This window comes from Papio anubis, chromosome 5, assembly GCF_008728515.1.
Source record: "Papio anubis isolate 15944 chromosome 5, Panubis1.0, whole genome shotgun sequence".
Classification (NCBI taxonomy): domain Eukaryota; kingdom Metazoa; phylum Chordata; class Mammalia; order Primates; family Cercopithecidae; genus Papio; species Papio anubis.
In genome coordinates this window covers 170076253-170094286 of record NC_044980.1, presented here as the reverse complement: position 1 = coordinate 170094286, position 18034 = coordinate 170076253, and the positions used below count along the sequence as shown (strand labels likewise).

At 55.9% G+C, this 18034-nt stretch overlaps 2 protein-coding genes across 3 annotated transcripts; one reads left to right on the top strand and one right to left on the bottom strand.

The window, feature by feature from the left end:
• The first annotated feature begins 326 nt into the window (after positions 1-326).
• On the top strand, positions 327-874 carry PFN3 (profilin 3). The gene has a single exon (XM_003900590.5). The coding sequence runs from the start codon at positions 406-408 to the stop codon at positions 817-819; it is 414 nt and encodes a 137-aa protein (XP_003900639.1). The 5' UTR covers positions 327-405; the 3' UTR covers positions 820-874.
• Positions 875-2135: 1261 nt separating this feature from the next.
• SLC34A1 (solute carrier family 34 member 1) lies at positions 2136-16937 on the bottom strand. 2 transcript variants are annotated; one of them, XM_003900589.5, is made up of 13 exons: positions 16834-16937; positions 15525-15680; positions 15237-15386; positions 15024-15152; positions 14807-14950; positions 13170-13281; positions 12854-13049; positions 12671-12766; positions 6967-7036; positions 6531-6698; positions 4123-4239; positions 3899-4023; positions 2136-3197 (listed from the first exon to the last, which is right to left on the bottom strand). In XM_003900589.5, the coding sequence occupies exons 2-13, from the start codon at positions 15631-15633 to the stop codon at positions 2694-2696; spliced, it is 1920 nt and encodes a 639-aa protein (XP_003900638.2). In that variant the 5' UTR covers positions 15634-15680; positions 16834-16937; the 3' UTR covers positions 2136-2693. The 2 variants fall into 2 exon arrangements, with proteins under 2 accessions (XP_003900638.2, XP_009207906.2); XM_009209642.3 differs by having other exon boundaries at positions 2694-3197; positions 15525-15654; positions 16834-16933.
• Positions 16938-18034: the final 1097 nt, after the last annotated feature.

Genomic DNA, 18034 nt, shown 5'->3' with positions numbered 1-18034 from the left:
CTGGGCAACATAGTGAGACCTCATCTCAAAAAAAATTTTTTTTAATTAAATGTTTTTTTCTTTTTTAGAGACGGGGCCTCGCTCTGTGGCCCAGGCTGGAGTGCAGCGACACGATCCTAAAATCTCGCTGAGTTTAAGCGATTCTCCCGCCTGGGCCTCCCAAAGCGATGGGATTGCAGGAATGAGCCACAGCGCTCTGCCAAACCCTTCTTACAGGATAACCTTAGAACTGCCCCTGCACTACACGCCCACGCCTCACGTGCCCCAGCCTGGGTGGTCCCTCCGGTACGGCGCCTTGTGTGACGTCACAGCCCCAGCTTGCGTCGCAGCGCCGCAGGCCTTCCCCGCGTGGCGCCTCTACATTGCTCCGAGAGGCACGAGGCGGCGGGGCGCACTCGGAGCGCGATGGGCGACTGGAAGGTCTACATCAGTGCAGTGTTGCGGGACCAGCGCATCGACGACGTGGCCATCGTGGGCCATGCGGATAACAGCTGCGTGTGGGCTTCGCGGCCCGGGGGCCTGCTGGCTGCCATCTCGCCGCAGGAGGTGGGTGTGCTCACGGGGCCCGACCGTTGCACCTTCCTTCAGGCGGGCCTGAGCGTGGGCGGCCGCCGCTGCTGCGTCATCCGCGACCACCTGCTGGCCGAGGGCGACGGCGTGCTGGACGCACGCACCAAGGGACTGGACCCGCGCGCCGTGTGCGTGGGCCACGCGCCGCGCGCGCTCCTGGTGCTCATGGGCCGACGCGGCGTCCATGGGGGCATCCTCAACAAGACGGTGCACGAACTCATACGCGGGCTGCGCATGCAGGGCGCCTAGCCGGGCAGCCAGGCCGCCCACTGGTAGCGCGGGCCAAATAAACTGTGACCTGGGCGCGGCTGGCTCTTTCTCCACTTGCGCGGTGGGAGGAGTTGTAAATAAGGAAACTGGTCTTTGCAAGACGGTTACCTGGTGGAGATGGGATTTTGAGTCTACAGGCTACCAGGCTCCTGTGCCCTCCACCCTGCTCTCCCATGGACGCCTTGCAGAGTCTCCTGGCCTGACTCCTGCTCCTTGGCGCCTTCCCAGGGTCCTAGGCACTCCGCAGCTGAGGAAGAGTCCAAGGGTGGGGCTTCTCAAAGTCTGTTTCCGCCTTAGCGTCCTTTCTCGCAGATATTCCCACACATTAGGCAGGACAAGTAAAAGGAGCCTCTTCCCCATCCCGCGAACACCTCTCCCCATCAGAGTGTCAGGCTAGAGGCCAGTTTGCTCCTCCCCCCTCCACTCATACCTCACGTACTAGCAAGGTGTGTGAGTGGGTGACAGGACGGGCCTGGTAGCTTGTAAAGCAGTTCTGGGGTTCACAGGCCTCTGCATCTCTGCCCACATTCTCCAAGGGGGGCCCACTGAGAGGGCACATGTCCAAGACTATCACAAGTGGGTCTGAGACCTTACATCCTGCCTTCCCCAGGTCTTCGAAAAGGCCCCGGAGGAGTCCCTGGACTAGAGGGAGGAACTCTGGCATCCCTACCCCGAAGTCTCACTGTGTAGGCCTCCGTTGCAGGGTGACCTATGGAGGAGGGGGAATTGAAAAGCTTGGATGAGTTTGTGGCCTGGTTTACTGCCCAAAGATAGTGGACAAAAGTGGGAGGGAGAGTGTCTGGTCTCTGCCCTCCATGTGCTGGGGCCCAGGGCACGGCCTCTCTTGCCCACCACCCCGCTTCCCATCCCCTCCCCCACGTGTCACGGCAGACCCCACGTGTCACTCATTCTGGAGCCCTGATCTTATGCCAGCAAGGAGTGATGTGTGGCTGAGGTGGGTGAATTCAGAGGGCAGAGGGAGACCAGAGGAAGTTCAGCCAGGTGGGGGTCAGGGGTTGGGGGTGCAGAATCCTCCTTACTCTTGCCTTGGGGGTGGCCCCAGGCCTAGGAGGGGCTTCAGGGAGTTTGAGTTGTGGATTGGAGTCTCAGGTAGGGCCAGACTGAAGGTTGGGGTGTGAGCCTGCAGGGCTGGTTTCTCTGGAACTGCACCTGACCTGGGCAGGGCAGGCTGCTCTTGCAGCCAGTCTTTGAGGGGAGATGGTGCTGCTGAACCCCATGGCTTGGTCTTCCCTTTCGCCATTGGTGGAGAGCAAAAAGACTTCCGAATGCCTAAGGAGAGTTTTGATTCCTTTTTTTTTTTTTTTTTTTTTCCATCAGGCAAGTGTTGGGAAGGGAATTGTAGTGGTGCTGAAGACCTGGGTGACGATGAGGAGAGGGTATCTTGGAGGAAGGAAGGTGGCAGGGAGGTGTGCAAATTCAGTGAGGCAGGCACCAACATCTATGCACAAACAGCTGCACAGTCATATACTCAGACCCACCCTCACTCCTGTCTATCCTAGTCATGTGTACACGTGCAGAGGACCTGAATTCGTATCAGATATCCTGCAACCTGCACAAAGCCTCCCACAGGTGTGTCTGTGTATATGTGCATGGGCTGGCACACCTGCACACAAATACGAGCGTCTACACATGACAGGTGCACATGCAGACTCACCCCCACACATGCACGCACACCGACACTGTCACACAAGCCCAGACCTTTGCGGAGCTACAGAAGGAGAGACTGGCACCCAGGGTGGCACAAGCACATGCACACACATATACACACCCTCCCTCCCCTGCCTTTCCACCCCAGGCCTTCCCCATTCCAGGCTGTAGTCTGGGCCTACCACCTAGAGGCGGGTGGCATTGTGGTGAGCAGGCAGTGCAAGGCGGGGGGAGGGCGTGGAAGGGGGTAACTCCTCCAGGAAGACCCTAGGGGGTAGCGGGGGTGAGCGGGGCTCAGGCCTGGCACAGCATAGGGTGGCACGGGTGATGAGGCGGTCCAGAGGCTTCAGGGAGTGCATCCAGCGAGGCAGGAAGTCCCATGTCTGTAACCACTTGGGCAAGTGCCCGGGACTCCGACTCTGCAGGACATTGATGAGCACCACGAAGGCCAGCAGGGCCCCGAAGGGCGTGCCCACACCTACCATGACCTGCCAGCCTGCCATGGAGATGCCAAACACCAGTGAGGGCAGCAGCAGGAAGCAGACAAGGAGATAGAGGACGGCGAACCAGCGGTACTTAGCTGTGCGTTTCCCCAACGCCTTGGCCATGCGGATGGGCAGGCGTGTGCAGGGCACCGGGTACCACAGAAGGATGCCCGAGATGTTGAAGAAGAAGTGACAGAGGGCAATCTGCAGGGGATGAGGCAGAGGGGCTGAGGTGGGCACTGGCTCCCAGGTCCTGGGTCAGGCCAGCAGGGGTAGATGATAGGAACCCCAATCTGGTCTGGGCAGCAGGAAAGTTTCCACTTAGGGGTGATGTGTCCCCCGCCCCCAGATCACCCCGGGGCAGCTATGCTGGTTATGCAAATGTTGAAATACTTCTAGACCAGTTGGTAAATAACTACTGCCCTGAGCTCCCCACATTTTCCCCACTGATCCCTCACACAGGAATCCCCCAGCAGATACTGCCAAAATCCAGCAGCTAAAAGATTGATGTCAGTTTCTGGACCCTCACTCAGTCAGTGCCTTGGCTTGTCAGTTACTCCTTTGCTCCTAGAATAATTCCCCTTTGCCATTTGCGGCCCTGACCCCCGCAATGGATTCCTCAAACTGTGCCAGGCGCCCTCTTATAGTGCCTTTTCCTCTTCCTTATGGGCAAATCCGATTCACTGCTATTTATTGGTGTAATTATGAGCAGTGTCTCCCGATGAGATGCTAAGGTCTCGAGGGTGGTATTGGGTCTACTTTGTCCATAATGGTTTCATTGAGCATAGTAGGTGGCCCTTAGTAGGCAGTCAAAACATTTGTTGCATGTCATTACACCTTTGTCAGGCCCCACACCCTATACGCAACTCCATCCTGCCCCAGGCGAGGCTACACTCCCAGCGCACCTGGAAAGCGCTGAACAGCTTCTCCTTGGGGCTGGCCAGGGCAGCCAGGATGGCCGTGGTGGTGGTGCCGATGTTGGAACCCAGTGTGAGTGGGTAGGCCCTCTCAATGCTGATCACATCGAGGCCTGGGGGCAGAGGGAGAGGAAGTAGTTCCCCAGCGTCTCCTTCAGCCCTTTCGCTGCCAGCCCTGGCCCACCCCACTCCACCTCTACGTGGGCACTCACCAACGAGTGGGGTGATGGCCGAGGTGAACACGGAACTGCTCTGGACCACGAAGGTCATGCCGGCGCCCACCACCATGGCAAAGTAGCCTGTTACCCAGGTGAAGGGGGCGGGGAAGTCTGCAAGGAAACCGCATCCCAGCAGGTTGGGGTCAGAGCAGGGACATGGGGAGAGCAGACCTCCGTGGGGGCATTGGGAGAGAGGACCTCCATGGGGGTTTGCGCCTACTGCAGTGGCTTCCACTTGGCGTCTGCTCCTGGATTAAAGGCCTTTCTCAGCCTGGCTCTGTCAGGCGACTGTGCCTTTGCTGGGGCTGTTCCCTCTGCTGGGAGTATCCTACTCAGCATCTGAATATTCATCCTCAGACTCAGCATGGATGTCACTTCCTCTGGAAAGCCTTTCCTGACCCCCTGCTCTGGAGCAGACTTTTTCTCCCTTCTCTGAACTCCCACAGCCCCATGATACCCCTTATTCTAGCATTTGTCATTCGGCCCCTCCTAGTGCATGAAGTTTACAATGAAAACCAAGCCCGGGCAAGGTGGCTCACACCTGTAATCCCAGCACTTTGGGATGCTGAGTTGGGTGGATCACTTGAGACTGGGAGTTCGAGACGAGCCTGACCAACATAGTGAGAGCCCATCTCTATTTTTAAAAAAATTTATGGTTAATAGGAAGAGTCTGGGCATGGTGGCTCACACTTGTAATCCCAGCATTTTGGGAGGCCAAGGTGGGAGGCTTGGTATTCAAGACTAGCCTAGCCAACATGGCAAAACCCTGTCTCTACCAAAAATACAAAAATTAGCCAAGTGTGGTGGTGCACACCTGTAATCCCAGTTTACTCAGGAGGCTGAAGTGGGAGGATCACTTGAACCTGGGAGGCAGAGGTTGCAGTGAGCTGAGATTGCGCCACTGCACTCCAGCCTGGGTGACAAAGCAAGACTCTGTCTCAAAAAACAAAAAAGAGAAAATGAAAATCAAATGGCGTTGCTCCCTTGCCCCAGGTCTTCTGAGTGCTCATGTTACCCTCGTTAAAGTCCAGGCTCTGAGCAGAGCCTGGAGACCCCATGCTCTGGCCCCTTCCCTGCCACCTCACTGACCCCACTCAGCCAATCCCCTTGCTTACCCTGCTCCTGCCAGCTGCTGGCCACCCTTCTGTGCCACGGACCTGCCATGCTGGTTCCTGCCTCTGAGCCTTTGCACATACTATTCCTCCACCCAGAGTGCTCTTCATCTGCACCGTGGCTACTTGTGTCTGTTCAAATACCAGCTGCACTGAGCGGCCTCAAACTGCGCATTGGAAGCCATCTCTTCCACACCCTACTGCATTGCCATTTTTGCTATGTCCTTGGCAGGTACCTCTCTCTGAATGCATTCCCCTAATTCATTTTCCTTTCTTCTTTATTTTTCTTTTTCTATGTTTATTTATTTATTTTTGAACTCTGTTGCACAGGCTGGAGTGCAGTGGTGCCATCATAGCTCACTGTAGCCTCAACCTGCTAGGCTCAAGTGACTCTCCCACTCAGCCTCCTGAGTACCTGGGACTATAGTAGCACACCACCATGCCCAGCTAATTTTAAATTTTTTTGTAGAGACAAAGTCTCAGCCGGGCACGGTGGTTCATGCCTGTAATCCTAGCATTTTGAGAGGCTGAGGCGGATGGATCATCTGAGGTCAGGAGTTCGAGACCAGCCTGGCCAACATGGTGAAACCCTGTCTTGACTAAAAATACAAAAAAATTAGCTTGATGTTGTGGTGGGCACCTGTAATCCTAGCTACTCGAGAGGCTGAAGCAGAATCGCTTGAACCTGGAAGGCGGAGGTTGCAGTGAGGCAAGATCATGCCATTGCACTCCAGCCTGGGCAACAAGAATGAAACTGTCTCAAAAAAACAAAAAAAAAAACAAAAAATCTCACTATGTTGCCCAAGTTGGTCTTGAACTCCTGGGCTCAAGTGATTCTGCTGCTTCAGCTGCCCAAAGTGCTGCATTTACAGGTGTGAGCCACTTGCCAATCTCACATATTTTTCATTGCTTGCCTTCCCCTGCTGGGCTGTGAGCCCCTCAGGGCAGGACCCATCTCCATTTGTCTCACCTGTGTATACCTGGCACTATACCTCCCTTGTCACACAATGGGGGTGTAAGAACTCTTTGTTGATTGAATCAAACAATGGTCCAATCAACTCTTTGTTGATTGAATCAAACAAGCATCTCCACCTGCTAAAATGGAACCACAGTCAGAGGCAGCCACCAGCTGTCAGCACCTCAGTGGCATCAGAAACCACCTTCTTTGTTCACATCAGGAAACAGGCTCAGAGATGGTAGGCTTTACCCAGATCAAGGCAGTCACAGGACTTAGCAGGATCTGGAAAGGCCCATCCTGCGGCCCTGCCCAGTCAACTGCTCGCAGCTCACCGGTATTGATGACCTTCTGGATGACCTTGGCCACTTGGCCCTTGAGCAGGGAGTTGAGCATCTTGACGAGGAGGATGAGGCAGGTGCACAGCAGCACCAGGGATCCTGCCAGCAGGATGAGCCCCACAGCCAGGTCCGGTAGGCTGGTGTCCACAAAGATGTGGTTGCCTGCAGGGGGTGGAGCTCCTGACAGCTGACCCCACACCTGACTCCTAGGTCCCCACCTTTGCCACCTGGTTGGACTCTGAGCCTAAGGCCCCACCTCAGGCTCCTTGAGCCTTAACACCGGAGCTTGACCGAGGCTCAGGAGATGGGCTGGTTGACAGCTGTCCTTCCTGGGGCTGGACACAATAGTGGCTGGCGGCTGGTGCAGGATTGCCCTGCCACTGCTAGGCTCTGCCCCCGCCATTCTGGACACCGTGTTTCAGGCACTTACATTTCTCCATGGTGGCATTCCCAAGCGTCTGGCTGGAGTCGGCCTCTGCTCTCGACATGGAGGTGGGAGTCTACATTAAGAGGAGGGTGACTTAGTGAATTAGGAAAACATAGCCTGAGGTTGGAGCCGAGATGGGGGTTAGGGAAGGATGGGGAAGATGGAGATGGGCCTCCTGCTCTGTGACCATGCATGGGTCTCTTGCCCTCTCTGAGCCTGTCTCTTCCACTGAGGACATGTAGATGAAAGTAGCTGCCACACAAGAATCTGGCCCTCTGTGTGTTCTGCCCTGTCGCTCCACTGGCCCAGCTCTCCCCAGGGCCACATCTGTGGCTTCCTGACTTTCTTCTCCTCCCTCTCTCAGTGGCATTCGGTGCTGCTGAACATGTTCCTCTTTGTCTGAAAACTCTCCCTTCCTCATCTTTTATTACCAATCCCTTTATTGGTGCCCCTTCCCCAGCATCCTGGCTCCTTCCTCTCCTCCAAGACACCCTTAGCCCAAGCTCCATTCTCCTCTAGATCAATTCCTTATTCTCAGGGGATGTAGGGGGACAGAGGGCCCAGCCCACACATCTCTTCTGTCACCTACTGTCAGTGAAACAAAGGGGCTCCCCAGGGAGGCCGTACAATTCAGAGGGCCACAGGGCTGGGCAGGTAACCTAAGTGAGCAGCTCGGGCTATGTGTGGAAGAGGTGAGGAGAGTTTCTGCTGGGCCTATAGAGTCAGCAGTTACTCAGCTCCTGGTCACTGTCACCATCCAGGGACTCAGCCTGGCATGGCTAAATTGCCCAATTTCTATGAGAGAAGCCACAACTCTGAAGTTCTAGATAAAATCTCCCAGTCTGGGCCAGGTGCAGTGTCGCTCATGGCTGTAATCCCAGCACTTTGGGGGCTGAGGTGAGAGGCTTACTCAAGGCCAGAAGTGGGAGGCCAGCTTGGGCAACATAGCAAGACCCTGTCTCCACAAAGAAAATTAGGGCATGGTGGTGTATACCTGTAGTCCTAGCTACTCAGGAGGTTGAAGCAGGAGGATCTCTTGAGCCCAAGTGTTCGAGGCTGGAATGAGCTCTGATCACACCCCTGCACTCCAGCTTGAGTGACAGAGCAAGACCTTATCTCAAAAAAACAAAAACAAAAACCCCAAAAGCAACAAACTCCCAATCTGTAAATATTGGCAACCACTTAGAGTTATCTTTACAACTCAAAGAAGGTCAGCAGAAGCAGGCCAGCCTGGCCTGTGGACAACTAATTTTTAGCCTTGTTGGGCTAGTAAGTTAGTTATTTGTTTATTTAGAGACAGAGTTTTCGTTCTGTTGCCCAGTCTAGAGTGCAGTGGCACAATCTCGGCTCACTGCAACCTCCGCCTCCTGGGTTCAAACGATTCTCCCGCCTCCACCTCCTGAGTAGCTAGGGTTAACAGGCGCCCGCCACCACGCCTGGCTAATTTTTTTGTATTTGTAGGAGAGACGGGGTTTTGCCATGTTGGCCAGGCTGGTCTCGAACTCTTGACCTCAGGTGATTCACCCCCCCCCCCCGGTCTCCCAAAGTGCTGGGATTACAGGTGTGAGCCACTGCGCTGGCCAAGGTAAGAAATTTTATGGCATCTGGTGTAATATCCGGGTTTATTTTAGAGGGATGTGCTCCCTTGAATGGGGCAATGTGCTCTTGTGTGCTCCCAGTTCGCCACATCAGGGCCTTGTGGACCCATCAAGACTGGGCCTGAATGGCAGGCCAAGAAGCCTGGAAAAAATAGGTTGTGATGGGCTAGATGGGAAAACCAGGCTGGAAAAGCGACGGTAACTGCTGCGAGGGTAAGGGACAGAGAGAGCCAGCTGTTTGCTGTTAGGCAGATCTAAGTTCAAATCCTGCTTCTTATACCAACCACTCTGGGTAAGCCATGCCACCTCTCAGAGCCCGTTTTCTCTAATGCAGTGTAAGAGAAGAGCTGCTGTGAAGGCTACAGGGGGAAATGTGTTTAAAGCGCTCATCACAGGGCTTGGTTCATGGTGAGCCTTCGGTAAACTGTCTTCCTACACGGAGTGACCGTCTCCCTCCCTGGGCCTGTTCAAGATCACATGGTGGGGAGGCTGTGTGTGTGACTGACTTCCTAGGGCAGGACCAGTGCCCCCTGCCGACGAACCTGAGAACCCTGGCCCTGTTGGGGAGGAATCTGCTTGGACCTTCCTGGGAGTACCCAGCCTGGAGGCTGAGGGAGCAGACAACCCCTTGAATGAGTGGGTGCCTGGTCAACCTGTGCCCCACTGACCTAACCTGGGCTGGGCCCAGAGGTCTCTGTGGGGAGGACTGTGGGGTCCTGGGGAGGCTGGAGGAGAATGGGGAACTTTACTGGGGTCCCGACTTAGGACTGGCAGGGGCAGCAGCAGGGCCAAGCCCTCTGGGTTTTTAGAACCTTGACCTTTTTGCGTGGGGCTGTGTGGCCCTGACTGGGAGGCCAGAGACCCTAAAGTATAAGAGAGGAAGGTAAAGGTGGCAGGAGGGACAAAGCCAGGCGGAGAGGGAACTGCCGGGAGGGAGCAGGCCCTGGGGCTTTGTGGGGGTAGAGGGAGAAGACGGAAACTCCAGCTTAGATAAAAGAGCTGGGAGGCCCAGGATCTGGGGGCATCTTCCCAAGATGTGCCCATCCCTGCCTGGGCCTGGGGTCGGGTAGGAGAGGCCAGAGGGACCTGAAGCAGGTGGTGGGCTCTGTGGGAAGAGCAGAATTGGCCTGTGGACAGCCCTGGGTCCATACCCCAGCTGAGCCGTTCCCAGCTGTGTGACACTGGAGCAAACACTTAGCCTCTCTGGGCCTCAGTTTCCTCCTCTGCAGCATGAAGTCCATAATGCTGCCCACCTTTTCCGAGGGGCTAGTTGGCAGCATTATGGAAGAGGGAGTTGGGATTTAAGTGCCTACAGGGACACCCTAAATTAAAGAGACCCCTTCTGGGAACTGAAGGAGGTGATGAAGCTCACAGAAGCCTGTCAGGATGTGGGCCTGCGCAGTAGTTTCCCCCACAGAAGAAGGGGCGCGCTAGGGCCTTTGTTCTTCTGGAAGCAGAGGGAGAGCACTGTGCCAGCAGCACCATCTGGTGGCGAAAAGGAGAACTCCTCCTTAGAGTAACACCCGCTACCTCTGGGGTGGTCTCCACGGGACTGTGGTCACCTGGTGGCCTTCAGGCCTGATGGGCAGCATGGGAAACAGACATATATAGTAGAATGTCAGACCGGTGAGTGGGAGAGGCAACCAGATAGAGAGTCAGGATTCCACCAGGATTTGTATCCTATAAGCCACTGGACTTCTCTGGGGCTCAGTTTTCCTCATCTGTGAAATGGGGGATGTGATAATCCCTGCCTCCCAGGTTGCAAGTCCTCAAAAGATGCTTGTTTAATCCAGGCAGGTATAGTTGATAATCCGCAGTGTGGCCACGTAAGAAGGTGATTCCCAGGACAATGTCAGGGTCCCGGGAGACTCAGGGTCTGAACACTACAACTGCCACTGCTTCTTCCTTCCCCATCTGGAAGGCCTTGGACTTGCCTCCTCTCCCGGGTGCGTAGCTTCCCTGGCGACTAGTTCAGGTTCAGCGTGGTGGAAGTTGGAGTCAATGGGAACAGGTTAGAAGGAAGCACAGGGAGACTCTGCGGCCAAAGGACAAACCCAAGTCTTTGGGCAGGAGGAGCCAGGAGGCACTTCACACTTCGCACTTCACACTTCACACTTCGCACTTCACACTTCACACTTCGCAAGACCAAGCACATCCATTGCTGTGTGAGTCACACTCCTTCGGCGGGGTCCCAGAAAGAGGGTGAACGTGAGAGCTTGGGTCCCACCCACCAGCTACTCTCCGAGCCGAGGAAATCAGACCCTGCCTTACAGAAAGCGTTGAAGGAAAGCGTTTCCTGGCAGAGTGAGGAAGAGAAACCAGCTGGACAAGTGGCAGCTGCAGCCGTAGAGAAAGGCCCAAGGGCGGCCTCCACGGAGTGAACCTGGGTGAGGACGACTTCAGGTGAGGATGTGGAGGCTGCAGGCTGAGACCTGCCCGAAGCTGCAGCAGGTGACCGGCGGGGAGCTCCGAGGCAGCGAGGATCAGAGCTGGTTTCCCTGGCTTGCTCTGTGTGAAGATCAAAGTGTGTGATTTCGCTCCCTTCCAGATTTTGCTATGAAGTCTAGAGGCTTGTGGTGATTCAGAGAGCACTGAGAGTGCTCACAGAGCTCGTGAGAAGGTGCTTGATGTATTAAAGAGGTCACGAAGTCAGCGTAAAAGCTACCCACTGGGGCTTTTTTATGTAAGGCTGCTTTGAACACTCAGAGGCTGAGCCGGAGCAACTTCAGACGCAAAGAAGCATCGCAGGGCGAGTCAGATGAGTGTTTTCTGTTCACACCAGGAGGAAGGTCCAGTCACAAGGAGTGGCAAGTGGGAGGGTGAGGGGGGAGGGCTTGTGCTTGTGCTGTGGCTTTGGGTTTCCTCATATCTCATTGTAAATGAAGTTATGTCTTGTATGTACGCATCAAGGAGAAGCAAATATGGTGCATTGTGGTTTGGATGAAGTGTCTTCCTTTTTTTTTTTGAGACAGAGTCTCGCTCTGTCACCCAGGCTGGAGTGCAGTGGCGCAATCTCAGCTCACTGCAAACTCCACCTCCTGGGTTCACGCCATTCTGCCTCAGCCTCCCGAGTAGCTGGGACTACAGGAGGCCGCCACCACACCCGGCTACTTTTTTGTTTTTTGTTTTTTTTTCAACAGAGATGGGGTTTCACTTTGTTAGCCAGGATGGTCTCGATCTCCTGACCTCGTGATCCGCCCGCTTCGGACTCCCAAAGTGCTGGGATTACAGGCATGAGCCACTGCACCCGGCCGAGCATTTTCCTTTTTATGGCTGAGTAAGGAAGTGTGCTAATTGCCTGCTTCCTTGTCAGCCTGGCATAATGGGTGGTCCATGAGTGTCCACTTGATTCAAACAGATCTTCCCAGCATTAGAAGCAGCAGAAACAGTGCAGAAGGACAAGGGACTCCTGCCTGTGGCAGTCTCCAGGAGAAGGAATCCCCAATGCCAGCACAAGTGGCTGCTGTATCTCCAAGGAGGTCTCCGTGCAGCCCACCTTCCTGCTCACCCTACTTTCCTGGGTGTCCTTATAGGACACGCCTCCTCCTCCCATTACCTGGGTCCCAAAACATGGCCCAGCTGAGTCACTAACCCCTCTGGGGTGCTCAGGCCCTGACATGGTAGGACAAGCTCTGGCATGTTTCTTAGTCTCTCTGAACCTGTGCCTCTACCTGTGAAACCTAAGGGTTGCACTAGATGAGTGGTTCTCAAACTTGAGCACGGAGCACACCCAGAGGAACTGCTGAAGTATAGGCCACTGGCCCCACTCCCAGGGCTTTCCAGATTCAGCAGGTCTAGGGAAGGGCAGGGTGATTTGCATCTCTAATAGGTTCCCACGTGGTACCCAAGATGCTGGCCTGGGACCACACTTCAAGAACCACTGAGCTAGATCAGCTACATAATAACTCTGATGGGTGATGTCTGCCTAAGGCAATGTGTGAAGCTGGGAGGAATTAGCAATGTTTACTGTAAGCACAGTAGAAGGGCCACATATTTGCCCTCTCCTGGCTAAATGATCTTCAAGTTCTATCTGGAGCATTTTGAACAGACAATGAAACCAACAGCTTGAAGAGGGAGTCCTCTTACCTGGGGCTAGGCCTGGGACTTACCTCTAAGGAGTCTGGGTGGCACCAGATCCGGATGAGACTGTGGTTCCTCAGGGACTCATCACCGGTGGCAATGCTAGTTATCACGGACTTGTCCAGCTGCGGGCAAGATGTGGGCAGGGGGAGTGAAGGAAGCTGGGTCCCTTGCTACCCCCACCCTCGCCCCATGCCAGGCCCTGCTGTCACCTGGATGATGAGCTTCGTGAAGGGCTCTGTGATGATCTTGAGTAGGTCAGGAGCGTCACGGCCACCATGGATGTTGAAGGAGGCCACCACGAGTTGAGTGATGTGGTGCAGGTAGCCGGTGGCAGCCTCCAGGGGCAGCAGGACCAGCACTGACAGCCAGTTAAAGCAGTCATGCACCGTGGCCCCCGCGAAGGCCCTGGGCAGGGAGGCCACATTGCAAGGCAGGCTGCAGCCAGAGCGCGGTCGCGCCCGGGGTTCCTGGCATCTGGGGCTGTCCTCCCCCAGGCACAAGCCCCCAACCCCCAGCCCCCCTCACCGCCGGAAGTCAGTCCTGTCCCCCGCCTGCATCAGGGCCACGATGGTGTTGGTGACAGAGGTGCCGATGTTGGAACCCATGATGATGGGGATGGCAGAGCTTACCTCCAGCACTGGTAGAAGAGAAGACGTCCTAACGAATTTGACGGTCACCCAGCTCCTGCCCCACGGTCCTACCACAACTCTTATCAGGTCCCCACCCATGTCCCAGTCCCCAGTGGACGCTCCTGCCATGCTGCTGCGTCTGCCTAACCTTGGTGTCACAGGTGCATGTGGGCACGGGCTGTGCATTTACAGGTGTGTGCATTCATCCATGTGAGTAGATGTACACGCGCTGCCCATGGTGTATGGATGTGAACGTGTATGCATGTGAGGCCTTCGTTATGAGAGCTCGTGGGCTCATGTCCTACGTGCAAATAGAGATTTGTGCTTGTGTGTGCACACGTGCCCCCAAACGTGATGGTTAGTTTTTTGTTTTGTTTTTTTTTTTTTTTTTTGAGGAGGAGTCTTGCTCTGTCACCCAGGCTGGAGTGCAGTGGCGTGATCTCGGCTCACTGCAAGCTTTGCCTCCCAGGTTCACTCCATCCTCCTGCCTCAGCCTCCTAAGTAGCTGGGACCACAGACATCTGCCACCATGCCTGGCTAATTTTTTTTTTTTTTTTTTGGTATTTTTAGTAGAGACGCTGTTTCACCGTGTTAGCCACGATGGTCTTGATCTCCTGACCTAGTGATCCACCCGCCTCAGCCTCCCAAAGTGCTGGGATTACAGGCATTAGCCACCACGCCCGACCAGTGATGGTTAGTTTTATGTGTCAACTTAGCTAGGCTGTGGTACCCAGTTATTCAACCCAACACTAGCCTGGGTGTTCTGTAAGGTGTTTTGTAGATGCAATTCACATCTACAGTCAGCTAACTTTAAGAAAAGGAGATTATCCTTGGTAACCTGGGTCAGCCTCATCCAATAGGACGAAAGGCCTCGAGCAGAACTGAGGCTTCCCTGAGGAAGGAGAAACCCTGCCCTGTCTGGACTACAGCATCGGCGCCCACCTGAGAGTTCCCGCCTGCCCTTCCAATGCCCTAGCCTACGGATTCCTGACTTGCCCAGACAGCCCACCATCGGGGAAGCTAGTTTCTTTTTTTTTTTTTTTTTTTTTGTTTGTTGAGGCCGAGTCTCGCTCTGTCACCCAGGCTGGAGTGCAGTGGCCGGATCTCAGCTCACTGCAAGCTCCGCCTCCCGGGTTCACGCCATTCTCCGGCCTCAGCCTCCCGAGTAGCTGGGACTACAGGCGCTGCCACCTCGCCCGGCTATTTTTTGTATTTCTTAGTAGAGACGGGGTTTCACCGTGTTAGCCTGGATGGTCTCGATCTCCTGACCTTGTGATCCGCCCATCTCGGCCTCCCAAAGTGCTGGGATTACAGGCTTGAGCCACCGCGCCCGGCCAAGGGAAGCTAGTTTCTTGCCATAAATCATCTGGGTCACACACAGCTACAGTTTGGGCTCCTCTCATGTCCCTGGCTGATACGGGAGTCAGGCTGAATGGAGGCCAGCCTTCCTGGGGTCATGCTCCCTATTTGCCACCCTTCCCAGCTCCTGGGGTGCCCCTCCAGGCTCTTCCCCACCGTGGTGGGCCAACTCACAGCCAGAGGAGACCATGCTGACAATGATGGACGTGGAGGTGCTGGAGCTCTGCACCAGCACAGTCACCAGGATCCCCACCACCAGCCCGGCCACCGGGTTGGACAGGATGGCATTATCCTTGAAGATGTCACCGGCCACCTTCCCTGGGGAGCATGAGCTGGCGTTGTCCACGGCCCTTCAGGAACCCCTCCCAGGTCTCTTCCACCTGGGCCCTACCTCCAGCCAGCTGGAAGGCTGAGCTGAGCACGTCCAGGGAGCAGATGAAGAGGTAGAGGAAGCTGAGCATCAGCGGCACCTTGAGCAGCATGGCGCCAGCCTGGCGCAGCTTGGAGACCAGCCTGGGCTCTGGTCGGGGGAAGCCATGAGCATAGTGGGCAGAGGCCAGGGCGGGGACTGCTGCTGCCCCTGCTGCCCCCAGCCCAGGCCCACCTGGCTTCTGCTCCTCCTCCAGGGCCAGCTTGGCAGGCAGTGGTTCATGGCGCTCCAGGATCTCCCCACAGGGGCAGGTGTGCTCGGCAAGGGCCACAGGGCCCAGGCTGGGGAAGGCATAGGCAGAGGTCCCCGGGATCCTGTGTAGGACTAGGGAGGGAGCCTGGTCAGGAGCTCCCAGAGGCCCCACAGCAGGGAGGCGGGGAGGGACAGGCGGGGGAAGTGGCCTCACCCGGGATGTGGTCAACTGTGGGCAAAGAGGGTGCAGGGTGTGGGAGCAGTACTCACCCTGAGGGCTGGGCACGTAGGCAAAGGCCGTCCCTCGCATCACATGCCCCCCACGGACTGGGAGTGGGGAGACAGCAGGGGACCCCAGCCTCTCTCCATAGGACAGCATCCTGGGCACCCACTGTGAGGTCTGCAGGTCAGTGGGTCGCAGCAATGCTGAATGACAATGGCTGTGTCCGGGACACTCACTCCCACACACCCTCACCTGCACAAACCCCCATGGCGCGTGATTCTAAACACACACCCAGCAAAGTACACCCCTGATCCTCACCACACACACCCCTCCGAGACTCACATGCAGACTTACATGTGCACATCTGTGCCGGGCACCTGCATGTGAGTCTCAGAGGGGTGTGTGTGGTGCTCAGGGTGGTGGTGAGGTGTCCATTCATTCACCCATTCACTCATTCAGTGAGTATTACAGAGCTCTAGCCCAGGCTCTGAACCAGAGGCTGGGATATAGCGTTGATGAAAGACACTGAGAACCGAGGATGCCCAGCCTGTGTGGGGCTGGAGGGGGCCAGGGAATATGTGGTGTTGGCAGTGGCTGCAGGTATGGGCTGGGGCTGGGCCAGGCTTCAGTTTTGCCCACCTGGAGAGCAGGGAGGAGCTGCAGTCACCTCCCTTCTCATGGGGTCAGCTGGGCACACATGGAGTTCCCCTGGTCCGGATCCTGAGTTCCTGGGTTCCCCTCACAGTGAACTCCTTTCCCCATCCACCCCCTCAAGGGGCAATAAACAAACACTGACAGGCTTGCTTCAGCCCCCTGCTTGTCCCTGCACTGCCCCAGGAGTCTCGGCTATTGGGGTGGAGGCACCCTGATCTGCCTCAGCACTCCCCGCGTTGTCCCAGCGGCCTTGGCTGTTGTGGTGGGGGTGTGAAGAGCTGAATGCAAGCCCTGAAGGAGCAAGAGTCCTTTTTTTTTTTTTTTTTTGAGACGGACTTTCACTCTTGTTGCCCAGGCTGGAGTGCACTGGCGCAATCTCGGCTCACTGCAACCTCCGCCTCCTGGGTTCAAGCGATTGTCCCGCCTCAGCCTCCCAAGCAGCTGGGATTACAGGTGCCCGCCACCATGCCCAGCTAAATTTTTGTATTTTTGGTGCAAACTCGACCTCAGGTGATCTGCCCACTTGGCCTCCCAAAGTGCTGGGATTGCAGGTGTGAGCCACTGCGCCTGGCTGGACTGACGTGTTCTACGGGCCACGGTGGGGGTGGGCACAGATAGGACAGAGATGAAGGGGCTGCGGCGCTGGGCTGTTTCCTACTCAGAGCTGGGGGTGGGGGTGGGATGTGAGGGTCCTGGGCTCACCTGGGGATTCTGTGTTTCAGCTTCTGCTCAGCAGCTCAAGGAAGCCTCCAGGGCCCGAAGGAGAACTGGGACCCTCCTCTTTATATCCTCGTGTCCAAGGGCAAAGTCCCTGGAACCCTAGCTGCCCTCCCTCTGTTCCCCAATTAACCTCACCCCCGAGATTCCTCCCAGTTAATTGCTAATCGTCAGCTCTGCATGGGGAATCTGTGGTCAGGCTCTCCGCGTCAACCGCGATCCAGACACATCCCCCGCTCGCAGGCAGAGACCCTGATGCCACTCAGCACCTTGTTCCCAGGGTCCCCTCATTCCTGGCCTGACAGGACTCCCCAGGGAGTGACCCAAACATCCTATGGCCTTCGGAGGTTGCAGTGAGCCAAGATCGTGCCACTGCACTCCAGCCTGGGTGACAGAGTGAGACTGTCTCGGAAAAACCAAACCAAACCAAACCAAACAAAAACATCCTACGGTCTTGCCAAGCGTCAGGGCGTCTGTGAGTCTCCCAGGGGGAGCTCGGAGGAGAGGGAGTGTGAGATGAGGACCTAAGCTGGAGAGGCTGGAGGACATTGAATCGTGCCAGGTCTCTAATGCCTGACCCTGGGTCCAGGATGTGAGTCTGAGTCAATGTGGAGCTGCCCTCCAGACTGGGAAGGGCCTGATCTGCCTTTTAGAATGGCCCCAGTGGGGTGGAGCCCGGACACGTGGAAGAGAGCCTGGAAGCGGAGAGGCCAGTTAAGAGGCTGATGAAATAAATGGTCCAGGCGAGAGACAATGAGGCCTGAACTAAGACGGGAACAGAGGGGCTGGGGAGGGCCGGTGCATCCCAGGGACACCTGGCCAGTAGGATTGGTGACAGGGAGGGAGAGAGGGAAAGGAAACAGATGGGAGTCGCACCTCTGGATCTTTGGCTAGGGCTGGGTTCGCGCCCAGGTAGGAGGGTGTCACCGAGTCAGGGAAATGCAATCATTTCTCAGTTCTTATGTCAGAATCTCTGCGTTCTTGGGCTTGAAGGTTAATGTCACGTTGAGTGTCTTCACCTATGAGCAAACTGACACCCCCACAGCGGGCCCAGAGACCCCGGCCCACGTGACCTATTTCTCTCCTCTCCCCCACACAGTTCAGACCCTTGGCAGGAGCAGCTGAATCCAAGGTGCTCCTGGTGAACTGGGGGTGTTTCTCCTTTTTAATAAGGTTGTGCTTTTTG

What these genes read in the sequence shown, in the direction of transcription:
- PFN3 (XM_003900590.5), top strand. Translation starts at nt 406, where the DNA reads ATGGGCGACTGGAAGGTCTACATCAGTGCAGTGTTGCGGGACCAGCGC.
- SLC34A1 (XM_003900589.5), bottom strand. Translation starts at nt 15,633, where the DNA reads ATGCTGTCCTATGGAGAGAGGCTGGGGTCCCCTGCTGTCTCCCCACTC. An exon ending in CTACGTGCCCAGCCCTCAGG is followed by an intron (nt 15,387 to 15,524) that starts GTGAGTACTGCT and finishes CTCCCTCCCTAG; the next exon opens with TCCTACACAGGATCCCGGGG. An exon ending in CAGCATGGTCTCCTCTGGCT is followed by an intron (nt 13,282 to 14,806) that starts GTGAGTTGGCCC and finishes CTCTTCTACCAG; the next exon opens with TGCTGGAGGTAAGCTCTGCC.